At 45.3% G+C, this 25,656-nt stretch overlaps 1 protein-coding gene across 4 annotated transcripts in view; it reads left to right on the top strand.

Moving 5' to 3' along the window:
* The window catches only part of LOC135400948 (uncharacterized), a 203,243-nt gene that overhangs the window by 71,420 nt on the left and 106,167 nt on the right, over positions 1-25,656 (top strand). For all 4 annotated transcript variants that reach the window (XM_064632979.1, XM_064632978.1, XM_064632980.1 and 1 more), the window contains exon 3: positions 23,130-23,357. In XM_064632979.1, the coding sequence (XP_064489049.1) occupies positions 23,130-23,357 (228 nt within the window). The remainder of the gene's footprint in view (positions 1-23,129; positions 23,358-25,656) is intronic.

Genomic DNA, 25,656 nt, shown 5'->3' with positions numbered 1-25,656 from the left:
CAAATTCACCTATACAAAAGGTGTCACAGACAACACGTTGAAATCGCCGTTTGGAGCCGACACAGTCGGCGGGCTCGCTTGGTACAGTTCATAGCTCCTTTAAGGCGATCATTTTGTAGGGGCACTCCTCACATCGTTGGAATTACTTCGGAAATCGCCCAGTATAAAACAAAGATAACTCACCGTGCTCTTGTGAACAGGTAATACCCGATGCATCTCGTGGCACGTTCTGTTGCCTTTCACAGTTATCTTCAGCTTTCACATAGCCACTTGATAGGCTCGCGCAAGATCTCGCGGCGAATCACTGGCCGAAGTAATGCATTTAACGCGCATTATGGGATGACGACAAGTTGAAGATCGGGGCCCAGGAGCTAAAGGCATGGCTGCGGCTGTGTGTTGATGAATGGCCCAGTGTGCTCTATTGGTCAGTTCTTTAAAACTGCTTAACTTAAAATTGCACATTGCCCTGTGCCCGTTCGTCACGGACTCTTTATTTTGCGGAATACGTATTTCACCTAGACTGGTTTAACATCGGATCTCGAGGACCTCAACGGGAATGCATCTGCGACATCTATACGTATAGGTTAATTTTTTTAGGGAATAACAATTAAGCCGGCGTGCTGCCTAGCTGACCTTTCCCCTTTTATTTCTCCTTTTGATTTTTGTTTCTTTTTCTGCCAATAAATCCCCTCTCCCCTCCCCCAGTACACAACGCGTCAGACGGATGATTCCTGCCCCTAACAGCTTGATCACCTTGAGGGCGCATTGCGGGTATAACAGCTCTGTTAACAGCTCGTGTATAGTCTAATCGATTCTCCATAAACGTAGCCCAACGGCACGATAACTGCCTCCAGGCTCCTTCATGCAATGAATCAATGTGCCAGAGCAGTGATAATAATAATCCACTTTGCTTTAGTGCTGAAGGACGACAGCCAGGAACTTTCTATTGGTGCAAATATGTATATGTATATATATATATACATATATATGTATAGGTATATGTATGTAGTGCATGTGCATATAAGTACAGAACCACTAAGGTACAAGGGTGGTTCCATATAAGTTTCCGGCCCGAGGTAGAAAATGCGCGCGAAAATGCGATTAAGGACGCGTGGCGCCATCTGTTGGAGGGCCGAAGCACCACCCTCAACCCTCTCTATGCTTTTGTCGGTTGGAGAGCGGCATTTCAAACAGCCAGGGTGCACTCTTCAGGTAAAATGGAAAAAATCGAGTACCGCGCTGTGACAAAATTCTTGACAAAAAAGGGACTTTCGCCTAAAGAAATTAAAGCGCGACTGGACAACGTGTACAGGGAAGCCTCTCCGTCGTACACAACGGTAAAAGACTGGGCTAAGCAGTTTCGACTGGGGCGAGAGTCCATTGAAGATGATCCACGCGATGGTCGTCCAGTGGAAGTGGTGACACAAGAAAATTTGTGTCTTGTCGAGGAGGAAATCCTGAGCGACAGGCGTCTGAAGGTGAAGGAAATCTCAGAAAGGCTGGGGCTTTCCAAAACAACCGTTTTTCGCATCATCGGCGAGGGCCTTCACATGAAAAAGGTCAGTGCGAGATGGGTGCCACGACTTCTCTCGTCAGTTCAAAAGCAATTAACAGCGCGTAGTCTGTGCCAAAGAGTTTTTGGAGCTCTGTCAAGAGAACGAAGAAGAAATATTGAAATCAATTGTCACGGGGATGAGACTGTGGTGCTCTACTATGATCCCCTTTCGAAAAAGGAGTCGATGAAATGGCGCAAACCAGGAGAAGCATCCCAAAAAAAAAGCCCAGGTCACACAATCCATGGTAGAAGTGCAAGGGTGCAGGCGAGCTGGTACATTGGTCACACAATCCACAAAGAAGATCATCCATAACTTAAAAACCCGAGACTAGGGGACAAAAAAACGACAAACACAGACAAGGTCTCAATCAAGGGTGTTTGTCGTTTTTTTGTCCCCTAGTCTCGGGTTTTTAAGTTATGGATCTATACCACCAGCTCGCTTGCTACCTCTCTATCCTCTCGTTAAAGAAGATCATGGCAACAATATTTTGGGATTGTCACGGGATCCTCCTCATCGACTTCAAAGAGAGGAACACCACAGTGAATGCTACTTATTATGCTTCACTCCTGCACCGACTGCGAGACGCCATCAATGAAAAGAGGCGCGGCAGGTTGAGTCGAGGTGTCCGGTTGCTCCAGGACAATGCCCCTGTCCACACGGCTTATGTTGCCAAGGCTGCACTGAAGGAGTGCGGCTTCGAAGAAATCCACCACCCACCCTACAGTCCAGACTTGGCACCGAGTGACTACTTCCTGTTCTTGAACTTGAATAGGGATCTCAGTGGACGGAGATTTCAAAACGATAGTGAGGTGCAAGAGGCAGTTTTCCAGCATTTTGCGGACAAAACTTCGGACTATTTTTTCAAGGGTATAAGAATGCTGGTTGAAAGGTGTCAAAAGTGCATCGAAGTTAAGGGTGACTATATGTCGAAAAGTGATACACTTGTTTTGTCTCTATGACTATTAAAAGTTGGTCGGGCCGGAAACTTATGGAACTACCCTCGTACGTTCAGTACTTCCCGCCATATCACATGTCGTTCGACACGTATATCAACTTATGCATTCCACTCCGATTGTGTACACATGCTGAAATAATATTTTAAGTCATTCGGTGTTTTCACACCTCAAACGTCATGGAGCAGTTGGTCGCACCAGTGCGACCTACATTTCTTTTTTTCTTTCTATTTCTATTCTATTCTATTCTGTGTACATGTGCATATGTAGACGACTATGGTAGCGCGAAGCGTCGCTTGGTCTTACCGAGCTGTCTGTGTGCTCTGCTCACAAGCAGATTTTGGATCTTGGTGAAGATAAGTTGATAAGTAACCGTAAAAAAGAAAAAAAAAGGTGAAGAAAAATGGAACTTATCCGGCATAGTCGCTTTGGAGCGTCACGCATTCCTGTGGCAGTTTGTTTGTTTGTTTGTAACGAAAAAGAGGAGAAATTGAACTCGTCTCCCGACTTGTTCTGCTATACTCCTAACTGAAATTCTCACCCACTCCCCAAAAATACTTCTCATGTGCTCTACTAGCAAGTTCGCTATTCACTATGCACATGTTCGCTATTCAGAAGTTCACTATTCACATGTTCACTAGCAGTTCATGTTCGTGTGGCAGTAATTTCACTCTGGCTTTTCCTTTTCCTTTATTTTACATCTTCACATTTTGCTGAAACTTTTCAGACGAATGTCGGCACAGTTCCACCTGAAGTCGGCCCATGACGCATACTAACCCCCTCTGTCCCCCACTCCTTCCTGCTGTCCTCTCTCCATCTGTCCACACCTGTACGCCGCTCATAGCCACAGTTGCTTCGCGGCGCTAGCAAACACGCGCACACACAAACATGTTGCTGAGCACTCATATTTAGGTGTCATGAAGCAGACGGATCCACATTTTGGAACTACACTCTCCATATCTTTCTTCATCCATCCTTCCATGAGCACATATTCCGTGTTGGCGTCTCCAATAGAAAAGCAAAACAAAGAAAGTCCCTTCGTGCTCGGAAATTTCCCTCCGCCTTCCTACTCTTACTGATCCCACGGTTTGTGCAAGAGCACCTCGTGGTATACGACGTGCCTCGTAAATACGTCTGGGATAACACCTTTCAAACCGCGCTGCCCCTGTTTCTCTCACGCACCTTGATATATAGTGTAACGGAATATGTAATGTTCTCGTATCTATTAAATAACCTTTAAAAAAAAAAATTGGAACTCTACAATCTGCACGTTGTTGCATTTTATCGCGTACGCTTTGATCGTTGGATTCGTTCCGTGGAAGACGGTTCTTTTTAATACATACCCTTCCCTAGCTGCATATTTTATGAATCACGGCGCGCGATAGAAAGAAACATGTGCGCTTCACGAAGAAAAACGGCGAAGCACCGAAGCGAAGTGGCAGTAAATTCTGCGCCGATAACAAAAAGGATCCATGAGGTTCCTTTCGTGAAGAATGCACAGAATGTCCACCGAACATCCTTTCCGCGTTCCCTTGCGGACATTCGTTTTTTTTTTTTTTTTTCTGACGTCCTTGCTGCGAAGGAATAGTCGCACGAAAAATGTAAGCCCCTGGCGAAAGGGTTACCTAATAGGGTGATTTTATTCTTATTTCCATCCATGTATGGATGGACGTGTGCGTGGGGAAGAGGCCCCTTTTGTGAGAGGCAGAATCGATAAAAAGGAAAGGAACTTGACCCGGGGCACAACCGTGTATGGACACAGAACTCGTTCGATTGCGCTGGCTCCGAGATTTTATGCTAAAGACTGGCAGGTGCAGCAGATGTCGATAGAGGCATAGGAGCTGCAGATGAGCGAAATTTATCTCTTCTTTCTTTCTTTTTTTTTTTCCCCGCGAGTTCCGCGCACTTCCATGATTTACGTATATGTAAGCAAAATCAAATGTGCCCTCGCTTTACACTACCTTTAACGTGATATTTATTTTATTCCGTATTATAAATCAACCTCGCCCAAGGACACAATACCCAAAATATAAATGCAGTGAGCGAACATTACGCGCTTCTCACAAATTTTCCAAAGAAGCCGCAAAACTATGAGTTTCGGATTCTCCGAGAGCAGGTGACGTAAGCGAGAGTTGGCGTCTCTGCTCTTCGGCGAGCGTTGGAGAGGTCGGCCACTGGAGCTGTGACGAGGTGACGGAAGTCGACCTTCGTGGAGCAATGTTGCAAGACGCCATCATGGCAGATTGGGCATTCTATGACGTCATATTTCTCAAAACTAGAAATTAACTTCATGATAGTTCCGCTTCATCCGGAGAAAACAAATATTTTGGGAGAATACAATGCGAGATACTTGGATTGCAGTGGCATAAATTCGGTATGATGCTGTAGACGCGACCTTTAGTCCGTATTCTTAAATGATCTTTGACTCCAGTGAGTGGAGGAAAGAAGCTGCTCTCTACCTGAGGCAGCCATCACACGCGTCAAGGAAACATCGGCGCTACCGTGTAGTACTCGAAGGAAGCGTGAAGGTGTTTCGAATCAGGGTCGATTTTTGAAGAACAAGATCGGCCTCGAGGGGCAGCTCAAGTGGAAGATCGAGTCGAGGATCGTTTAAGAATACGCGATACTTAGGTTTATATTCTGCTCATATTTTGATGACTCCACCGTTCCCGGTCGGGGCGGAGCCATATGAGCAGGATATAAGCGGATATAAGTTCGCATGAGGACAAGTTCCCTTTTGCGATTTCTGTTCGGTTTGGTAACGATGGCATCTCTCTGGCAAGTTATGCGTTCGGGAGTTCTAGTAAGTGGAAGCATTCTACGAAGACTCGGTCCGATACAGGAAGAGTCAACATCGTGATGTTAGCCACTCCAAAGGGATTAGGTGGTTGGCATGTTATCTTTTGGAACGGTTATCGTGAACGGCTTACGATCTATTAAAGGAGCATGGAAGGAGAATTTGGTGCCCTGGGCTACATAGTCGCTCAAAAAGTACGAGTGCGGTACGCACCTCGGCACTGTCACACCTCCCTGGTGCCTGCTTCTACAGCGCAGGAGCTGCCTTCGTCTATATTCCTGTATAGCCCACTTCAGGGCGGCCTTAAGTCATGTAGTTGACTTTTTTGAGGCTACAGGCCTAAAGGACTCATTGTGACCCCAACAGCGCTCTCGGACATTCCCACCATCACGATCACGATCAGGATTGCCATCGCCGCTCCGATCATTTCCATCATCTCTCATCGTCATCGCTCATCATCGTCATCACTCATCATTGTCACCACTCATATTCGACCCCCTAGCCATGGGGTAGCGTTCCACTCCTAGAGTGGAAAACCTCCCCACTTCATCATCAGAATCATTTTTCTTGCCTTTCCTTCTCCATTTTTGTTGGTATTTCGCATCGCGCGTCCCTCGTTTGAAGCAGCACACTCGACTGGTTGCCTTTCTCTCGTGCCGTTGCAGACGATTCTCGGCAGCCAATAAGAGTGCTCGGCTGACCTGGCGTCACAACACGCCAGAAGGAAGTGGGAGAGATCGCCCCCGGCGCTGCGCGCTCTTTTCTTTGAAGTGCTTTCTGTGCGCTCCTTTAGCTATTCATGGCGTTCTTTTTCGAAATGTACGGTACTATAGCATTATGCGCAGTGTCCCTAGAGTTATTCAGGAACTATACTTAGACTTTCGCAATAAATGCGAATGAGGACGACGACTTTTTATGGCTCTGCAGCAGCCAGTTATGGTTAGCGTATAACCATTGAACAAAGCTTGCGAAAGTCCTACACTGACGTCCCGCGCCTCATAGTAAAGGCGAAGCTTTATGTATGGGGCAGCTCGAAGGACACTGCGGTGGCACTCAGCATAAAACATTTGACGAGCACTCGTTGCTGGAGCAGGGCCCATCAACGCGCGATTGCTCATTGCATTTTTAGCTTAATTCAGCGCGCCGCCGTCTTCTGATTAGCTGTGTGGAACATGAAATACGTTGTTCTGTTATTTTTTGCCCTTCTTTCCGCGTCAGATGAAATCTATTCTGCTTGCGTTTAGCCAGAGCCATCCACGACACGGTAATTTCTGTTTCGTAGATAATGCTACTAAGAAAGAACCGCAGTACGTGTCGCACCGCGCTTGTTCAAGGCAGACGCGCGTTTGAAACTGCTGTGTGCCAAAATAATTCTGTTCATATTATGCTGAGACTCCGGAACAGGCATGCCTTTTGTTTAATGAACCGACAGAGTTAGAGATAAACACCGTAATTTGCCAATTAACATTTCGCGTTTGTTCTTACCTGCGCGCAGACAATCGCAACATTGCAGAGCAGCCGGCTCCTTCGCCTAATTACTAACAACGTGCAGAGCTTGTGTTTGATTAGGTTACTACCTTCTCCGTATTTTTCCCTTTCTAATCAGTCAGTCAGTCATGTCGTGAATAACGTGATGTCATGTGATGTGATAGAAGAGGAAGAAAAAAGGGGGGATTTAAGTCACAACAAAGTCAGACTTGCTACCCCATACCACTTAGCCGCAGTTAGTTGAAATATATATATATAAAAGGGAGAAAACCCAATAGTTGGGGGCGGGAGTCAAGCATCCCGAACTAGTGCGAACACTTGTCACAAACTAGGGACCAGAAAGTGTCACAAACTACGTGAATAACGTGCAGCGGTACTAACACATCAGTTGATATGTAACGGCATGACTTCATCTTAGATAGGAACCGTTCTACGAAAACGGACCGATAAAGGAAGCTGCCGGATCAAATATCAGCAATAAGGCGATTACCTTATTTATTTATTTATTTATGATTGTACCTCAAAAGGCCCTGTGGGCGTTATCGTGTCTTCAGAATCGTTACTGTGAACTCCTTACAGTCTGCTAAACAACGCTTTTCTTTTGAGCAGAGAATAGTGACTTTTAGTAGATGGGAAGGTGCTCACGATAACGGTTCCGAAATGAGTTTTAGTTTATCGTACGCTGTCGCCGTTCCGTACGTAAGGGATAGCGTGGTGGTTCTGCGCAATGCGCGAAGCTCTGTTTATGTATTGCGCGTGCGCAGAACCACCAACGCAATCCCTTACGTACGCTAAGGCGATAACATATCGAACGAAGCACTAAAAGTCTCTATTCAGATTCAGGAGTTTCAAATAGCGTTTGTTGGAAACGCAAAACGTTAACGCTATATCGGAAGCAACGGGCCTGTCCACACAGTGCTTCTTCTTCGGGACGTAAGGCTGCTGGCTTACGTCCGTCGCTTTCAACGCCGTTACGGCTAGAGGTGAAGACTTAAAGAAAAAGAAATAAGAAAGAAAGCAAAAACACAGAGGAATCACTTTTTCTAATCGTGCTTTGTTCTCCAGAATAAAAATGTATGCTGTGATGTGATGGAGGAAGAAAAGATATCGCAAGCCAACTCACGGTTTTCTTGTGAATTACTTGGCGACGTTTAGCAGACCACGGAATGCTCACGCGGTTTGTCGTCGGCCGCGAGAGCAACGCAGAGCCGCAAAACCAGCTTTGCGTGGCCCCACAATTTCCAATAAATAGCGAACTCGCGCAAAGCGCAAAAGCTGAGTTTACGTTCTGGGCATGCGCAGTGGCGGTAACGCTATTTGTCGCACACGCAAAGCTCCTGAATCCGCTATTCTAAAACGCCCTATTATCCTGGTACGGCGACGCCATCTATCGTAGCGGCGAACGTCCAGTCCCACTAGTTATGCGGTTCCTCTATGGACCTTGAGACTGGAGTTCCAGTTTTCTCCGAGCTGTGCATCTTCATTTTCGCTAGCTGTGCAGACAGCTTTTCTCCTTTCGTTCTTCTCGCGTGTGAGTAATAGATACGCGGAAAGGAGGAAGTGACCAGGAGGAGCGGGTTGAGTCGTATTTACGTTCGCGTGGATCCTGAGGGCTTTCACGTTAATTGAAACGGGGCTGAATTTTCAAAGAAAAAGGTTTCCGTTCCACTTGCTTATCGATGCTTGGCCTTGATGACTCTACTTTGGCTGTGCGTATCTGTCATTCTGTATTTGTCACTGAAGGAGAACTGTTCTCCGAGACAACATAAGAGCTATACAGTCACAGAGGAACATGTATGTTTCCGCCAGCTGGGAACGTAGTCCGCACATTGAGAGTGGGGCATACGACAAGATGGCGGCCGTCATGTGAACTGGCATTCCGATTCACATGTTCTGTTAACGCGAATATTTTATGTGTTTACAAGCACGTAAATGTGTTCTATGTTTTTCGCCCATCATCAGTGCACAACGAACAGTCTGAAGCATGCGGGCGTACTACGTTGTCACTCGCAGGCGTCATGAACTCGCCTAAGCCAATCAGAGACATCTTTTGATTTGTGGGAGGAGTTGACATGTAGCAGTTAACCTGCCCCAAGTATAACGGGGATACCTTGATCGGCAGGCTGATGATAGCACTCACTCGCTCACACACTCACTCTCTCTCTCACTCACTCACTCGAACTAACAAACGAACACACATAAACACACAATCTGCATGTGTGGTCCTGAACTGTACAAGGAGGTTTTGCGCGTGGTTGGGTGTGGATGTCGGATACGAGCAGCTATGCGGATCTCGCTCCAGTGTCAGTGTCGTAGTGAGATGTGCTGTGAATGCTCGTCGAGTGGCCGCGTACTCGACGTCGATGTTCGTAGAAGAGGTGGACCGCGAAAGTTGTGTTTGGGGCACACTTCCGTCTGAATTTGCGTCGGTGTTCGCTCAAGACACCGTTCTGTCTTTCTTTTGTTTGTCCCATAAGTAATTGCAGTTTCTCGCAAAATTCTGTCCACAGTAACTGATAAACAACCTGTTCGCAGAGAATTTCTATCGAATGTAAAAAAATAGTGTGGTGGCGACAGATGCTCTTGAGGCCAAACTGACACTAACAAATGGAAACTGCCCTATTGTTTGACACACGGAGGTGTTCCCTCTCAGAGTTTCTCGTGAAGACCACCTTCTTTCTTTCTTTTCGCGTAGAGTTTTCCTTAGCTGTAGAATACTTGGAGTATAAGTACGCCGAATATGAGTGGGGTGAAGTGAGCTGACAATGAGAGAAAACTCTAATCTAAAACTCTAAGGGATCTCTGAATGATTCTTCACTTCGGCGCTAATGAATCCACTAATGAGAGCAGCTACAAAGTATGTGTCCCAGTGATTGTCTTGGGTACAAATCTTTGGTAAGTAAAAGCTTTCTGTAGGGTCCTGCAGTGAAAGGCGAGGATAGAAGTGTTTCGCCCTAGAGATAGCCAGTCCCATATCGCCAACATTTGTAGGAGAAAGCACGTACGGGAGTTTGCTACCAAAGGCGCCTACGTGACCATATAACATCGAGAAGGCTGTTTATGGCAGCATTCTCTATCACGGCGCCGATCGCTGTGGATGAGAAGACGGTGTGGCACCGCCTGAATAGAGCAAGTGGTCTTTGTCGCATGGGGAAGTGCACGTGTCGGACGATCACTAAGGTCAACTTCGGTGCGCGTTGTTTCGTGAGGAGCGCGAAGTTGCTATAGACCCGGTGAAATAGCAAGAGAGAGAGAGAGTTCGAAAGTTGAGAACAAGTTAGTGTGAAGAGTTAAAATTAAAGGGACAGTAAAATGCAAAAACAAGTTCACTTCAGAATACGTTACACGCTATGTTATTTTCGTACTTGTTATTAGAAAACTTTGATTCCGTTACGGAGCTGCTATACAATCGAAATTTTAGCGATTCTTTCTTGCTTCGGTGCTAAGCAGTGGACGTCGTTTCAGCTCGTGCATCGGCGTTTTTAGTCCATGCTGCTCTTGTACGCGCGTGCCAGGAACAGTCCCGGTGAAAAATTATACGGAGCTAATTGTGCTTGCATTATACTTATTGAAACACGGACCTTCATTTGAGAGCAAGTTGTTTTTGCATTTTAATGCCCCTGTGAGCATAAAATAAATTATATTCCTTCTCTGCGCCGCGGATATCGAGTGCACTTAGGTTTTGCTTCGCTTGTAGTTTGAGTGTATGTTTTATAAATGTATGCCATACGTTGTTTCCGCTGAAGGACAGTACTGGGACATGTCAAGCTACAATAATGTAGCTTTTTTCCCAGCCCTGTGAGTATGTGCTATTTGGTGAGAACGTGAAATAAATGAAATGTACGGATATTTTAATGTCCAGTGAAATGTATTGTAATAACTTCCCCATGCTGTTGTTATGCCTGTATGTTGTATATGCTAGTTAGGAAGTAGTTGCTGGAGTCAAAACGACAGAAAAATTGGGAAGCAGCGCTATCTATGCGATAACTGTGGTCTTTTCCTGGCCACTGTTGTACCGTGTGTTACTTTGTATCGTTCCTTGATCGAGTGAGCTACACCTTGAAAATCGCGTGCAGAGGCCCACGGTTGTCAGACGCCCATGCTGTCCCGAAACGGTGACAAACAGCTGATACCCTCAAGCTCGTTGTATACTGTGCGCGCTATAATAAGAAGGCTACAAAGTGGTCTAATGACTGCGCACTTCACCAAAAGGTGATTGAGTTGCGGAATTAAGTAAGTATGACAGAAACGCTGTCAGAGGACCGTGTGGTGATTACAAACATGTACAACGCAAAAAATTCTTCGCTCTTAAAATAATGACGCGGGGGATCCGACCCATCACAGCCCTATGAGTGGTTGCCACGGTAACGGTAGCGCGCAATACGTTTTCTCTTTTTCTTTTTGCCATTCTACTCTGTGTGTCTGTGTGGGCGCAGTCCTGCACCCGTGGGATGATGGGATTGCGCCGCTTACGAAAGAGTACGGTAATTGTTCTTGCAGTCTCCGAAATATCGTTCTATACGCGAAAACAACGAGAAAAGATCAAAACAATAAGTTTGAAAATTCCAAGCTCCAGTAGACACACGCTCTCTGTTTTTCTTTTCATACTTTTCCTTTTTTTTTTTTTTACTTGCGATGGTTTTTCAAGGGTCCCGGTGGGGCATTACATGAGGAGAGCGAAATACAACAACAACTACTTTATTTTAATGACTGGAAAGTTTAATTGCCAGAAATGCATACGAATAATATACAACAATCATAGCATTATTGGACATATTGTATATCACTGTTGTAATACAATGAGATGACAGTACGATTCTAGACTATACACAAGCTTTCATTTCATTTAAAGGATATGTCTCGCCCGTATTATTATTATTATTCCAGACTAGTATACCATTATTACACATGAGAAACAAGGTTTGCCGCAATGAACACAATGTAATACCATACGTAATACTAATGAGCGTCTGACGTAATGAAAATTAATAATTTAGCATGCAAAGTATGTGTTCGTGTGTGTAAGTAATGTGGTCGACCATAGTGACCAGTAAATGGCGGAAGATCATTCCATTTCTACCATGACGGGCGGAACGACGAGAGAAACTACAGAGAAACTCAGCGTCAGTAAGAAAACGAGATCGGGTATATTTCTAACCATATACCAGTCGTTTTAAAACATCACGCGTCTCCAATGCATTTTATTTCTCCTCCAGTTGTGATTGGAGGGGGATGAGTATTGTCATACCATGGCTGCAATCCGAGGAGCGGTGTTACTCAAGATCAACCGCCTTCACACATTCTGTGTACAAACACTTCTCCTCGCCTCAAGAGGACAGAACAAATGTGTCGAACGGTGCACGTCGTGTATACCTCAAAAACCTTTCGAGACAGTTCTTCTTTCTTTTTTCTCGCCAACCTATGGGCTTTCCTCTATTTGCCCACATGGCGCCACAGGAGGTCCGAGCGGGACTGAAATATTGACGCAGTTGCGATCTGCTGGCGGTATGACAGTCGCTCAGGGAAGAAGAGAAAGGCAATGAATTTTGCGCACGTCGAACGCCATACGATAAAAAAAAAGGTAAAGAAATTGAAAAAAAATATATATATATAGTTTTGAATCAGGGTCGACAAATGAAGGGACCTTTGACGGCTGGAAGTGAACGTGAAACCGTTGGAACTGAACTCGTGCTAAAAGCGCGTTTTAGTAGATAGCTAGCACTCTACGAAAACGGCACGATATAGAGGACGGTGCCATGTCGAAGCCAGCGACTTGAAAGGAATAGTACGATTGGATTGAATGTGACGTGATTGGGTTATCGCGTTTTTTGGAACCCTCATTGTGAACAACATTCGATTCCCCATTTTTTTTGCTTTTCAACGCCATCGTTATTGTCATCATCATCGTGATGACGTTCCCTTGTACGGAATTGCTACGGTTGGTGTTTACCTCTATGCGTTATGCAGTGAAAGCATGCCTCACAGGATGCCATCACGGGCGGACGATTTCTCTGGCTTCCCTCCCTACTTGTAATTTGTAAAACGCATTCTGCGTTTGGATTATTTAAATGATAAACTCATACCACCTGCTTCCCTCGCTGCACCCATTGGCGCTACGTTCGTATGCCTTTTGTCCTAAATATGCCGGTCCTCTTACACCTACACTTCACGGTATGAGTATGTGAGTTGAGATATGTTTGTGCTGTGTGTGACTCTAGTTTGTGCCTTTCGCTTTATTTCAGCGTAGATTCTTCCAGTCGTCTGCGCTGTTTCTTCCGCACTATAGCGCACTTGGTCTCGAACTGTAAAGCTATAGCTTTCATTACTGCCCGTCTATGTACTGGTCGACATCTCGTTGCGGAGCACATTATTCCTGGGTCATTCCACGGCAGATGATCCAGTCAGGCCACTCGACCATCAGCGATATTTTTAAAATAAATTGTGCGTGTTGAGAGCCCATGCATATGAGCACATAGTTGTGAGTTTGAATAGATAGGCGTGAAAAGATAGCATCTCACATTTTCGCCATTTACCGGCGCGTACTTTAGCCGACAAGCTACGTAACATGATTTTTATAGCATTAAACTCTAATTGCATAAATTATCCAAAACGCGTGTCTCTTTCACCCTGTAATGCTGCGCGCAAAAGACGCCATTATCGCCTTGCTTCTTTTTCTCTCTTTCTTTTCTTTCGCTTTCCCTCATTCTACCATTTCTCTCACAACTCGCGGGGGAAGTAAACATGGTTCCTTGTTGAATAGCATCTCAGGCGTGTCCAGAAAAAGTTTGCGTTAATGAGGCTCGGAAGTTTCGGGTTGTCGTAATTTTTCCACCGCGCGGTTTTCGCAATGTGGAGGTCTAAATAACGACGAATGCGGCTCAAATATTTCTACATCTCCACAACATTCTCTTCTCAGAATGAAACGATATCTTGCTGGATTTTTTATTAGACTCCCCATTCATCGTCTCAAAATAAGGTTGTTGCTGCATTTTCTCCCCGTTTTGTTTTCAGAGATCGGTGATGATTCTCCTTGTGTCTGTCAATGCAATGCAAATACAGTCAACAGTCAACAATAGCTGTCAACCAGAAGCTTCCTTTCGAGTTCCACGTCCTCCTTCTAAACTCGCGAAGCTTCAGTTGAAGGTTATCTCTCGCCCACACATGCAGGTGTCTAGGTTCTAGACTTTCTATAGGTCCCTGTAGGCTAGCTTTATAGGGCAAGCTTTTTTTTAACACCGCCTGCTCCAAACGAAGAAGCACTGTGTTGTTCAGTGACGTTTCCACTGTTTCACATGTGGGTGCACGTTGTTGACGTTCAAGCTGTTAAGAACAACGATCTGGTCGCGGGGAGACGTTGCGCAAAAATAGCTGGCCTGTGACACCGTGTTCACCTGGTATTTGTGAACGAAACGTAGTGTTGGAATAACGTGCTGCACAATAATGATTTCGTAAGTCGCCTTTACTGCGTAAATGTTATGGTGTCAAAATGGAAAAAGCTGTATGTTATGTGTGTGTTCCCGTGTGTAAGATGGTGAGGCCTCACCGAGACAGCGGTATAAGTGGACATGCAAACGGGATATAAGAGGGTAAATGTAAATGAAGGCAAATGATTTGAAATTGAAGTAGTTGAAGGTAATTAATAGTATGAGGTAAGAGTAATTGAAGGTAATTAGAGGTAATTAAAGGAAGTTAAAACAATAAAGTTCACTTTAAAGGTAGTGAATGTAAGATATATGTAATTAAGAGAAAGATGAAATGAAATTAACCGCAACCAAAGGTAACCGCAGGTTCTACACTCTAAAAACAGAACTTCATCGCATAGCACGCAGTCCGCCAACCATTGCAAAGAATGATAGGGTTATCGCTTCTGATTCGAACAGAGAAGGGGCGTACGCCTTTTTGTGGCAATTTGGATATATGAAAATTGCCACAAAAAGGCGTACGCCCCCCTCTCTCTCCGAATCGATACCGAGCGAATCGAACCGAAGCGATAACCCTATCATTCGTGGCAATGGTTGGCGCACACCGTGCTATGCGGTGAAGTTCTGTTTTTAGAGTGTGCCGGAGGTAATTACATGTAATTAAATGTAATTAACGTCAATTAGAGGGGAATTGAGAGTAATTAAGGCAAGTAAACGTAACTAAAGGTAATTAAGTGAATTCAGATTTACCACAGGTAACCTGCGGTTACCAGGTAATTGAAGTGTAATTGCGGCTAATTAAAGGTTAATTAAATGGACTTACATACTGTAGTTCAAAGTGTCAAACCCGGAATCAAGCATTGACTGGAGGTGGACAACCGGAGGTAGTGAAGAACCGGAACAACCCCCCGTCGGGTTGTCCACCTAAATCCAAGTCGGGTTTAGACTGGAAGTGGACAACCGGAAGTTGGGTTTAAACCGGAAGTGGACACCCGGAAGTCGACTATGAACCGCCACCTTTTCTATAATCATCGGTTTCTATAAGCAGAATTCCTTCCAGCATTTGCCCCTCATTCTTACGATAAAGGGAAACTCGACAAGGAAAAACACAAATTAGGAATGAGGGCAAGATGATGACACCCGAGCTTATTTCAGGAGCAGTAGTTCGGTGTGAGAAAGTACATAAATCTCGCGTATTTCAGGCACCAGTTTCAAAGTTTTTTTTAATATCATACTAGAGCTTCTGTTCTATCTGAATGGGATATATCGCAGCTATTTTTATGCGGAGACCGCCACATTCCGAAAATTGTGGCAGGAATTTGAAAACATTCTGAATTTTTCATTATTTCCCACAGAAGCACAAAACATATTTGGACATGCCTGAGATGCCGTTCAACAAAGGATCATATTTACTTCAAAGCGAGCTGTAAGGGAAAGAAGTGAAAAAATGACAAACACAGCAGAAAATCGCGTCGCTTGCGCGCAGCATTATAGAGGTGGGTTTGCGTAAGTTATATACCAAGAACTGTTATCACTGGTCGCCAAAATGATGTGGTGTCTTGCTCCGTAGTTCATGTACGAACCAGCCCAGTGTTGTCCCATTCCAAGCTGACCTTATTATCTCAAGCATTGCCCGCGCACAAAACTGGGCATTCTTATCTGTAATTGGACATCGCAGTATGGTGATGCGTCTTCTAATGACATAATGATCATGTCAGGTAGTGGTGGCGAAAATATGGGTTACACCCTTCTCACTTTACGTTACCTATTAGGTACTCCCAAACCTCGGAGAAGATATATTTTGAGCTGAGACATTCACAACGATACCCTATATGCCCTGCGTATGCCCTAAAAAAAATGAATTTCTGCCGTGAAATGATTGTCTTCTGAGCCGACAACGGCAAGCCGCCCTATATCATCACTACCACCACCTAAACCCGCACACGCTGTCGTCACTGGTGTATACCCCGAAACCGCACTGAAAGTCTCTGTAAAGACTGCCCATCGTAGCCCTTCCTTCATTTTTATTCGGCTTTCCACCCGATGTTCATAATGAGAACGTGCAGCTTGATGAGCCAGTGGTAGTCTGCGTTGTACCAAATATGAATGCCCGCGCTAAACACTTCGCAGAATACGTTATATTTGGCAGCAGCCCATTGATTAGCTTGGTCTTATGTGTAGGCGCTCGGCGATAACGCTGCGCGTGATCTGCTTCATTGCAGTTCCGCAATACAGCGCGTGCTATAGGCGTGCGCGCGTAAGGGTGTTCTGACATTGAGGTCTGAAACGTCAAAAGCCTTTATATTAGTTGAGAAGATGAGTTAAAAGCTCGTAGTATACACCCAGTAGGGCCCAGTTTTCTGATAACACCCTGCTTTGCAGCATTCCGAGCTTTGGCCAGTTCGTGTACATTAGAGGTCTCAAAGGTACATTAGAGGCATTAGAGGTCTCAAAGCTGTATTTATATATGTGTGTTTGTGCGTGAGATGGTAAAGCCTCACCGAGGCAGAGGTATAAGTGGAGATGTGAAGGGGAGATCAGAGGGTAAATGTAATGGAATGTAAATGATACGAAATTCAAGTAGTTGAAGGTAATTAAGAGTAAAAGATAAGAGTAATTAAAGGTAATTAAAGCAAGAAAGTTGAGTTCAAAGGTAATGAATGCAAGATATATGTACTAATTAAGAAAAAGATTAAATCGAATGAAAGATTGCCGAAGGCAACCGCAGGTTAGGGGAGGTAATTAAGGGTGGCTTACGTGAATTAAAGGGAAATTGAGAGTAATTAAAGCAACCTGTAACCTCAGGTTGTGTAACCCTCAGGTAACCTGTGGTTACCTCTGGTAATTAAAGGGTAATTGAAAGTAATTGAGACCTAATTAAAGGTTAATTAAATGGACTTACATATAGTAATTGAAAGTGTCGAAAAGGAAGTAAAGTATAGACTGGAGGTGGAGAACCGGAAGTCAAGTATAGCTAGGGAGTGACTTTTTGGGTTAAACCCGATTCCGCCCGGTTATTCCCCCCCCGAATTGACCTCCGACCAATTCGGGCTAGACCCGATTTCTCCCCGAATTCCAGTCACTATGAAATCCTCAAGTGACGTTTCCAATGAAGACGAACAAAGGTCGCCACGTGTAACACATGTAAGAATGGGTCACTAACATTCCCAGCAATACACCCATGTGTGTCAACACTGTCTATGCCTTTGGGGATTACCGCTGGAAGGTCACGATTCCGCAAATAAAATAAAATAAAAAAAGAAAGAAGAAAGAGATTAGGAAAGGACTTAATAGACAAGAGGAGAAACAATAACACGCGATAACACCCGAAGGCACAATTATCGCCCGATTTCTCCCCGAATTACATATTTAAAAATAGCGCCCGATTTTTACCCCCCGAATCTGAGAAAGGCATTTAACCCCATAAAGTCACTCCCTAAGTATAGCCCGGAAAAGGCGCTTAATGCTAACGCATTTCTCTCGCACTTTCCGCTAAATCGCCACTGAGTCTTTTTTTTTTTTTTTTTTTTTTTAAGAGGCGCGGCGTATAGCATTGACAATAGCGCATCGTACACTATCGCCTTTGCGTGCGTAAGAGATAGCGTTGGTAGTTCTGCGCACGAGCAAAACAAAGGGAGCTTCGCGCATTCCGCAGAACCATCAAGCTATCCCTTACGTGCGCAAATGTGGTAGCGTACGATGCACTAAAACTGCCTGATGTCCTCGCTCGCACGGTCGTGCACGCAAGATGCCCATAGCGTATCCACGACCGCGCTAGTTAAAATAGGTGAATCCGCATCCGCACGGCATTGAGTATACCTGCACATCCGTAGTCGTTGCATTTGTGGGATAGAGTCAACGAAAGTGTTACGTTTCAAACGTTGTTGCTTTTCAGTATACAATCTGCTCAGGTACATTGTCATCCATAACATATTGTCTGATAATACCAGTAAGAAACACTTCGGCACCATTTTAAATTCACCGCGTGCTCTCAGTTACGGCTCAACGTAGTGGACGTCTGCAGATACACTAATGCTTATTTGCGGATAATATGCGGATATCTGCACGCACCGCAGAGGCGCGCTGTTTCATCCACGTTTTCACGCCCGCGCGGATTTCAAAAGGTTCTTAGTTATATCCGCAAACCAGGATGAAGTCCGCAAACCAGGATCTGAGCGAATCCGCGGATATAGCCGCACTCGTGCAAACCTGTATTGAAAGTGTCGAACCGGAAGTCAAGTATAGATCGGAGGTGGACAACCGGAAGTCAGGTTAGACCGGAAGTGGACAACCGGAAGTCGGGTTTAGACCGGAAGTGTATACCCGGAAGTCACGTATAGACCGGAAAAGGCGCTTAAAGCTAACGCATTTCTCTTGCATTTTCCGCTAAATCGCCACTGAGTTTTTTGTAGAGGTGCCGCGGATAGCATTGACAATAGTGAGTTTTAGCGCATCGTACACTGTCGCCTTTGCGTAGGTAAGGGATAGCGCCTATCTCTCCATTTTATTCTTTTCAACTCAACTCAACTCAATAGCGTTGGTAGTTCTGCGACGCAAAACAAAAGGAGCTTACGTCCTGAACTTAGCTGTACTGGTCTGCAGGTGGCAGGCGTTTATGACGCAAGAGTGAAAAGGAATTATAGTGCGTAATGCCGGTTCGGCTCTTTCGAAATGGCCCGGCCGAGAGTCTTATCTCTTTGGTTTCACATCTGAAATATTGAATCTGAAAGCTCGGCTTGAATCTGAAATATTACCGAGTCTAGAATTGTGCAGAAAGTACACCCTAAGGGAAAAAGCTGATTTTAGTCCTTTTACGGACTAAATGCATTGCACGGAAGTTTATGCCAACCTAAGTAAGTATGTGCGGCGCTGGGGAGTTAACTTCATCGTCAGGGGACTAAAATGGGGAGTAATTGCTCCCCAGTTTATACTCATTTTCTCTATTGGGCATTGTGGGATATATTGATCTTTTGTATATTTTTGTATTGCTTAAAATGAGATTAGAATTTCCTTTTGAGGCATGCGTATTTTGCGTGCGATCCGAAAAGTGAGCGACGCACGAAATGCGATCTTCATTGTCGTCTTCTGAGCTCTGTAGGCAAGGTTCTCAGAGGCCCCCGCCGAAAATATGGCTCCATTAAGCACTAGAAATCACGGAAGTATAACAGCCAGGACATATTTTAAGTAGATTTAACAATTGCTGGCGGCGCAACGCAACTTTAAAAACGGAGCAGGAATACCATATAGGAATTGCTCGTCGCTCCACTAATATTGTCAGTTTTGACACATACGAGTACTTCACAGATAAAAACGCAGATACAACCTTTCTAAGTACTTTTTTTTGTGTGTGTGACCCCGTGACGATGTGTCAGACCACTCACACGGCAGCAATAAGGGGATATATTCGTGGATAGGCCCACAGAGGAAAACGCGTGCGCTGCACATTGAAATGTTGCCCCCTCGTTTGGGAGATGGACCAATGCGGTCGCTCGACGGGCAACAGGGGAGAGAGGGAAACGAAACCTGCGCGGACAGCTGCCCATACTTGCATATAGTATAGTGGATTGCCCGTGGCCATACACTTGAAGCCCTTGCAATCATGTTAACCACATAAAGGGCGACACAAGAGAAAACTGCTTTCTCGTCTTCTCAACTTTGGATGAGCACGTCGTCTTCAGGTAATGTGAAGTTGACGCCTGTTGGTGAAATGTGAACAAAACAGATATCTTATCTGTGCACTTTCATCGCCCATCTTCCCGCCTCACCGTTTAGCGTAAGGACTCCTGAGACGATGAAAGTACGCCTAGCATAGGATTAACGAAGGCGGGTTTTAGTGGCGGCGAAATAAGAATCGCAGACTACTTAAGGGCGTACGTTAATAGTTTTAGCGAACGGTGTCTATTGACGCTCGTTTTATCGGCGGATGACGAGGCTTTGTGAGCACGCTTAATGATGGAACGCCGTTAAGAGGCTTCAAAATGGACCGAAGACTGCCTTGTTTGAGGCTTAACACTAAGCCGGCGGGAAGACAGGGAAGTGACGTTCTTTGTCGTCGATGTGTGAGTGACGAAAATATTGGCATATATAATATTGGCGTTACGAGGCCACACGGAGTACTCTATAGTGGAAGCAAAAGCGAAAAAACTCCTCGTGAGGCAGAAGTTCTGTCGCGTGTTGTGTTGAGTATTCACACGCTGTCGGAATATCGGGAGCATGACTCACTGTGCACTTCGCAGACGACACCGCCTGCGTGTTTCGCTGTCGTCTGCTGCGGAATAGGCGGCAAAAGACATGACGTTGGGCTCTCTGGCGCTTACGTGGCAGCGGAAAGCTATGACGTCTTTCGCATCCTCCGCTGGAGTATTCTGGGGAATGTGGCTCGTTCTACTATGCGGTATCTGCGTATTCGCACGAGCGCCATCCTCACGGAAGATTCTATAGTGGGAGAAAAAGCGAAAACACTGCTCACAGAGACGAAGTTCCGTCCCGTGCTATGTTCAGCATTCACACGGTGCGGAATATCGGGAGTGGCGTACTGCGCACTTAGCAGACAACACTTAGCAGACGACACCGTCAGCGTCTTTCCTGTCGTCTGCTACAGAATATGTTGTGTCTGTGCCGCAGGATATTCCCCACGGTTACCAGTGTACGTGAACACTGGACGTTGAGAGCCCGCGCTCAGAAAGCTATGACGTTTTTCGCGTCTTCCGTTTCTGCGGGGAATGTCGCTCTTGTGAATACATGCGCCATGCCACATATTCTATTGTCACTCAATATAGTCTTTCTCCATTTTGGGGAATTTCGAACTGACTACCAAACCAGCGGCCGAATTGGATACAGCGTCCGCTCGCCGGTGGTAACAGGATGTGCCACCAACTGTGCTCTCTCAGGTTTTTCCCCAACGTTTCTCTGCAGACTTTCCAGACGGATGTTGGCATAGTCAACACCACCTAGATACAGAAAGCCTGCTTACTCGTCGACGTGACGTAACAACTAAGAGTCAACCAATCAGGATCGTGTTTTCAACGGCGGTAGCCAATCACGAACGAGCTTTCAGCGGACGTAGTCATGGAGACGAACCACCGTCGTCTGCGAGTATAGTGATTGAGCATCCCTGCGTACTAAATGGAAAAACTTTAAATAAAGCCCAAAACGGTCCCATATATTTCTCAAGACTGATTTTCTGGAAAGCGTGTTGCACTTTGTGCCTACAGATTCGGGTCTACAGGTTCCAAATTAGCTGCAAATCGTTTGCGAGTTCTTGAATTCGCAGAACGGTGATTCGCAGGAGCAGACGAATTCTGACTTTATATATCCACGTAGCGAAGGAGGGAGAGGAGGCAATAGGCAGGCCTTCTGGCTCTTCATTCATTCATTCATTCATTCATTCATTCATTCATTCATTCATACATACATACATACATACATACATGCATACATACATACATACATACATATTTTTCCATTTTGACACTCCTAATGCTAACGCATTAAAAATCACAGCTCTGATTGGGTTTCCAGTTACTGTCATGTGTCGATTACAAGTGCCTGCTGTAAATTGTTAGATAACGTTGTGGTTTTCGAATCGGAGCAGTTTTCAAGTGACTGCTGCTTATTTTGACGAATTATCACATGGCTTTATAGAAAGGGTACCGCCACTCGCCACGTTGACCGCCACTCAGTTTGTGTCCTGGTGCATGAAGTTTCCATGTTGATATGTCGGAGCAAGTAGATTACCTGTTTTTGGATTACTCGAAAACGTTCAGTTGATAAGGTACTGCTCGCGACACGGTTGTCTGAAATCGTCTGTCAGTAGTTCTGCAGCCTATATTTCCTTGATTATGATTGCCCTTTAACATGTTGTTCCAATATTGTATTTAAAGGTGGACCTTATGCTGCACGTGTTTGTTATTCGAAATAAATGATCTTTCAACACCTGGAGATTTGATATGGGATAAATTATGGGGGGTACTGACTTCGGACAACCGTGTCGCGACAACGTTCACACTACGTCAGTGAACGCCGCGAATGTCGCGAACGACTGAGATGCCAGTGAACTTGTCACGTTAACACAGCAATCCGTGAATCTCGCGGACGCAGCGAAGGTTCCAGAAGCCGCAGCGCGAGATTAGAGATTGCTTCTACTTTTGACGGCAGTGCCGGGAAAGATGCGAGTCTGGACCAATCAGTGCGCTCCGCGAGCGAGAATGCTGGGACGGGAGAACAGCGGCGTAGACAACAAACATATGGAGGATGCGTAACCTGGTCTACGAAATTTTAATCAAGACTCTAAGGTAGAGCTAAATGTTGTACGACAGCAAACGCAAGAGAAGCGGAAACGTAGATATGAAGACCTCATCATAGCAGCTGCTGAAAGAAACACTAGGAAGTAAGTGTGTCGACTGCTGTTCGAAGCAGGCGTCGCTTTACAGGTTGCTGTATAAAACGCAATAAATACGTATTTGGCAGTTGTTATTCTGATGTATCTCAACGACATTTTACGTATTGCACGTGTGGAGCTTGAGTACAATTCGAAGAATGAAACGGATCAGTTTTTGTAGTGGAGTAGTGGTGCCAGTATAGTGACGGCATTCCGAACACAGTGTGAACGAGAGGGTCGCAAATGCCGTAAAAGCAGTGAATGAGTTTTCGGCGTTCGCGGCTTTCGATGATGTAGTGTGAACGTAGCAATAGTTTGGCTAAGAGCATGTTGTGCGGTGAAATTTTCTTCAAGAGAGTGGGAGGGGCTTCACGCTGTGAGTAGCAGAATTCGTCGGGTGACGCGAGTTCAGCGTATGTCCTCTTTGTTTTTTGTTTGTTTTTTTTTTTTCATTCAATTCAATTCAATTCAGTTATTTTATGCTGTAGCGCTGCTTAAATGAACACTCACAAACGCACACTGTTTCTTTCCCAGGCACCTCAAGGCAGAGCTGCAGCGACTGCGCAAGCGTGGCGCTTTGCGGCCTGGCCTGGATCCCGCTCGCAGCTGCGGCCGATGCCTTGCAGCCTTGGGTCGGATTATGAACCGTGGTGCTCCGTGTCCCGTATGCCACAAGAAGGTGTGCCGGGATTGTCGCCTTTACGAGCCGGGCGCCCAGGAGGGATCGCAGGATTGGCTCTGCGTCGTGTGCCAAAAACAAATGTAAGTCACTGGGATTTTTCCGGGGAATCAGATCTCATCCAAAACGCCTGTCAGTGGCCCCCGTCTGAAGCAGCCAGTTGCATGTAGCTAAAGTGGCTCTGGGGGGCACTCTTCATTGCATTCACGTTTCATGACTTGTTCAGCAGTTGGGCATCAACGTCACAGCGCGAGTCATATTTCGCTTCAACGTGAGCCTGACGATATGGTGGTATTGATGCCGTACAAACAAAGAATGTTAGCCCAATGTCGCACCTGCAAGATAGCCGCAGGCGTTTTCATTTCCGCAGTCGTTGTTAACTTCTAGCCATCCATCACGGTCTTCGTTGGTTTGAGCTGTGTATAGTTCTCGTAATGCAGTGCACAGTCTGCTACTTCCTTGAGCGGAAGGATGGAGTGCGTGGGCAGGTCGGTGGGAATTCTCCCGAAGTGGCCATCTCTCACGCGCTCTACGTGTGTTGAGAGTTCAGGAAGTATTCCCTTATTGAAGATGAGAGAACTGTGAGAGAACCATCTTTCATCGTTATTCCCTTAACACCGGCCTTTTGAACACGCGTTGTGAGGAAGGTCACAAAGGCTCTCAGACCCCAATGCCTCAGGCTTCCGGGTTTCTTTTCTTGTATAGTTTTCTAACAGGAAGCCGCTGTTGCCGATAAGTAATATATGCAGTCTTGGGTAAAGTAACTAACTTACAAGTAACTGTAACTAGCTACTTTTTGCAGTAACTGGTTACTTTTCTACAAAAGCATTTTTGCTATAGTTACCGCTTTTAGTTGAACTGTAAAATGTAACTAAGTTTCTCGGGCGTTTTGCTCTATTTTCCACGCGTCAGTTCTCTAGCGTCATTTTGTCGGTGCTTCAAACGCCCTGCCGTTTTTCCCAACCAGCAACCCGATCCACCAATTTTGGCATCTCATATAGACTCATACGCTGCCAGCTTGATTAGCTCAGACCATGGCCTTAGACCGGCCCATAGAAAACCCTCTGTTTATAACACGGTATAACTATGCTTCGACGGTACAAGCGCAAAAAAAAAAAAAAAACATTGTTCTTAGATTGTTCTTGTTTATTTGGCTTTCTAAATGTTATTGTAAAGAATTATAAACCTAATGTGATATCCACTCCAAGATGCCTTCCAAGAAGAAAACACCAAAAAAGTTTCGCAAAATTCGTTCGTATTTTTTCATAAAATATAAAAAAAAATCGAATTCGAAACCAACTCTCAGCTTCCGGTTCAAACGGACCTTCCTGCTTCGTCTCTTCCGGTGATGTAACTGGCATCGCCGGCGAGATTCCCAATCACTCAGCTGACGGCGTCACAGGCTGGGTGACGATCCGATACCACCGACCAAAAGCACGAACGAAGATGTTTCTAGCGGCTGTTCGGCAGCAGATTGCCAGTCGGAACTCCGCATTTTGTGACTGACAAGCCTGCCTTCGCAACCGACTCCAGTGACGTCGGTCCGCACATTGTTGCCTGAATTCAGGCGGGAGCGCGCAGCCGGCTGCAAAATCCGATTAAATCCATTTTCTAGTGTTTCCGACTGTTTCAAAACGAAATATTCCGGTTACATGTATTTCAGGCACCCACTATTCCGATCGCACCAGCATGTTCCGATCGCAGCAGCAACAAACTCAGTTCCACTGTTTGTTGTCCGGACACCGCTTTTTCAAAAAAGCAACTGTAACTACCACGTACATTCTAAGAAAAAAAGGAGTAAATAGGGAGTAATTGCAGCTTCTAGAGACTGCAATTACTCCTCATCTTAGTCCCCTAACACCGACATTTACTCCCCAGGAATGTAAATTGTCACTGAATTGTCACTAAATTTGTCACTGTCAATGGTCGCAAATGGTCTTCCAAATGCAACAGTCTATAAAGTATGTGCTCTTCGTCAATTTGATGCCGTAAGGTTGTATAACTCAGCCAACTTAGAAATTTTCCACCCACACAAAGTAAGAAACAGTTAGTGATTCTTTCTTCGCAAATTGTGCCCTATGTATGTCGCCAGATTTTATATCACTCGACATATCGCTGTTGACGGTATAATTCAAAGTATCTTCACTCATGCGCATTCATTATGTACACAGGACTGTTAGAACAGAACGTGAAATGCAGTCTCCACTCTGTGACGTTCATTTACTCCTGTGCATTTACTCCCGAAAGGGACTATTTTTTGTGGCAATGCGTTTAGTCCCCAAAAGGAATAAAATTACTCCTTTTTTACTTAGAGTGTATAGTTACTTCTGTTTAGTAAATTACGCATGACTGCCTCTTCGTCGGCTAACATCGTTTAGGTTA

This window comes from Ornithodoros turicata, chromosome 7 (genome assembly GCF_037126465.1).
Source record: "Ornithodoros turicata isolate Travis chromosome 7, ASM3712646v1, whole genome shotgun sequence".
Lineage (NCBI taxonomy): Eukaryota > Metazoa > Arthropoda > Arachnida > Ixodida > Argasidae > Ornithodoros > Ornithodoros turicata.
Note: the sequence above shows the minus strand (reverse complement) of the source record. Positions and strands in the feature narration are given on the sequence as shown.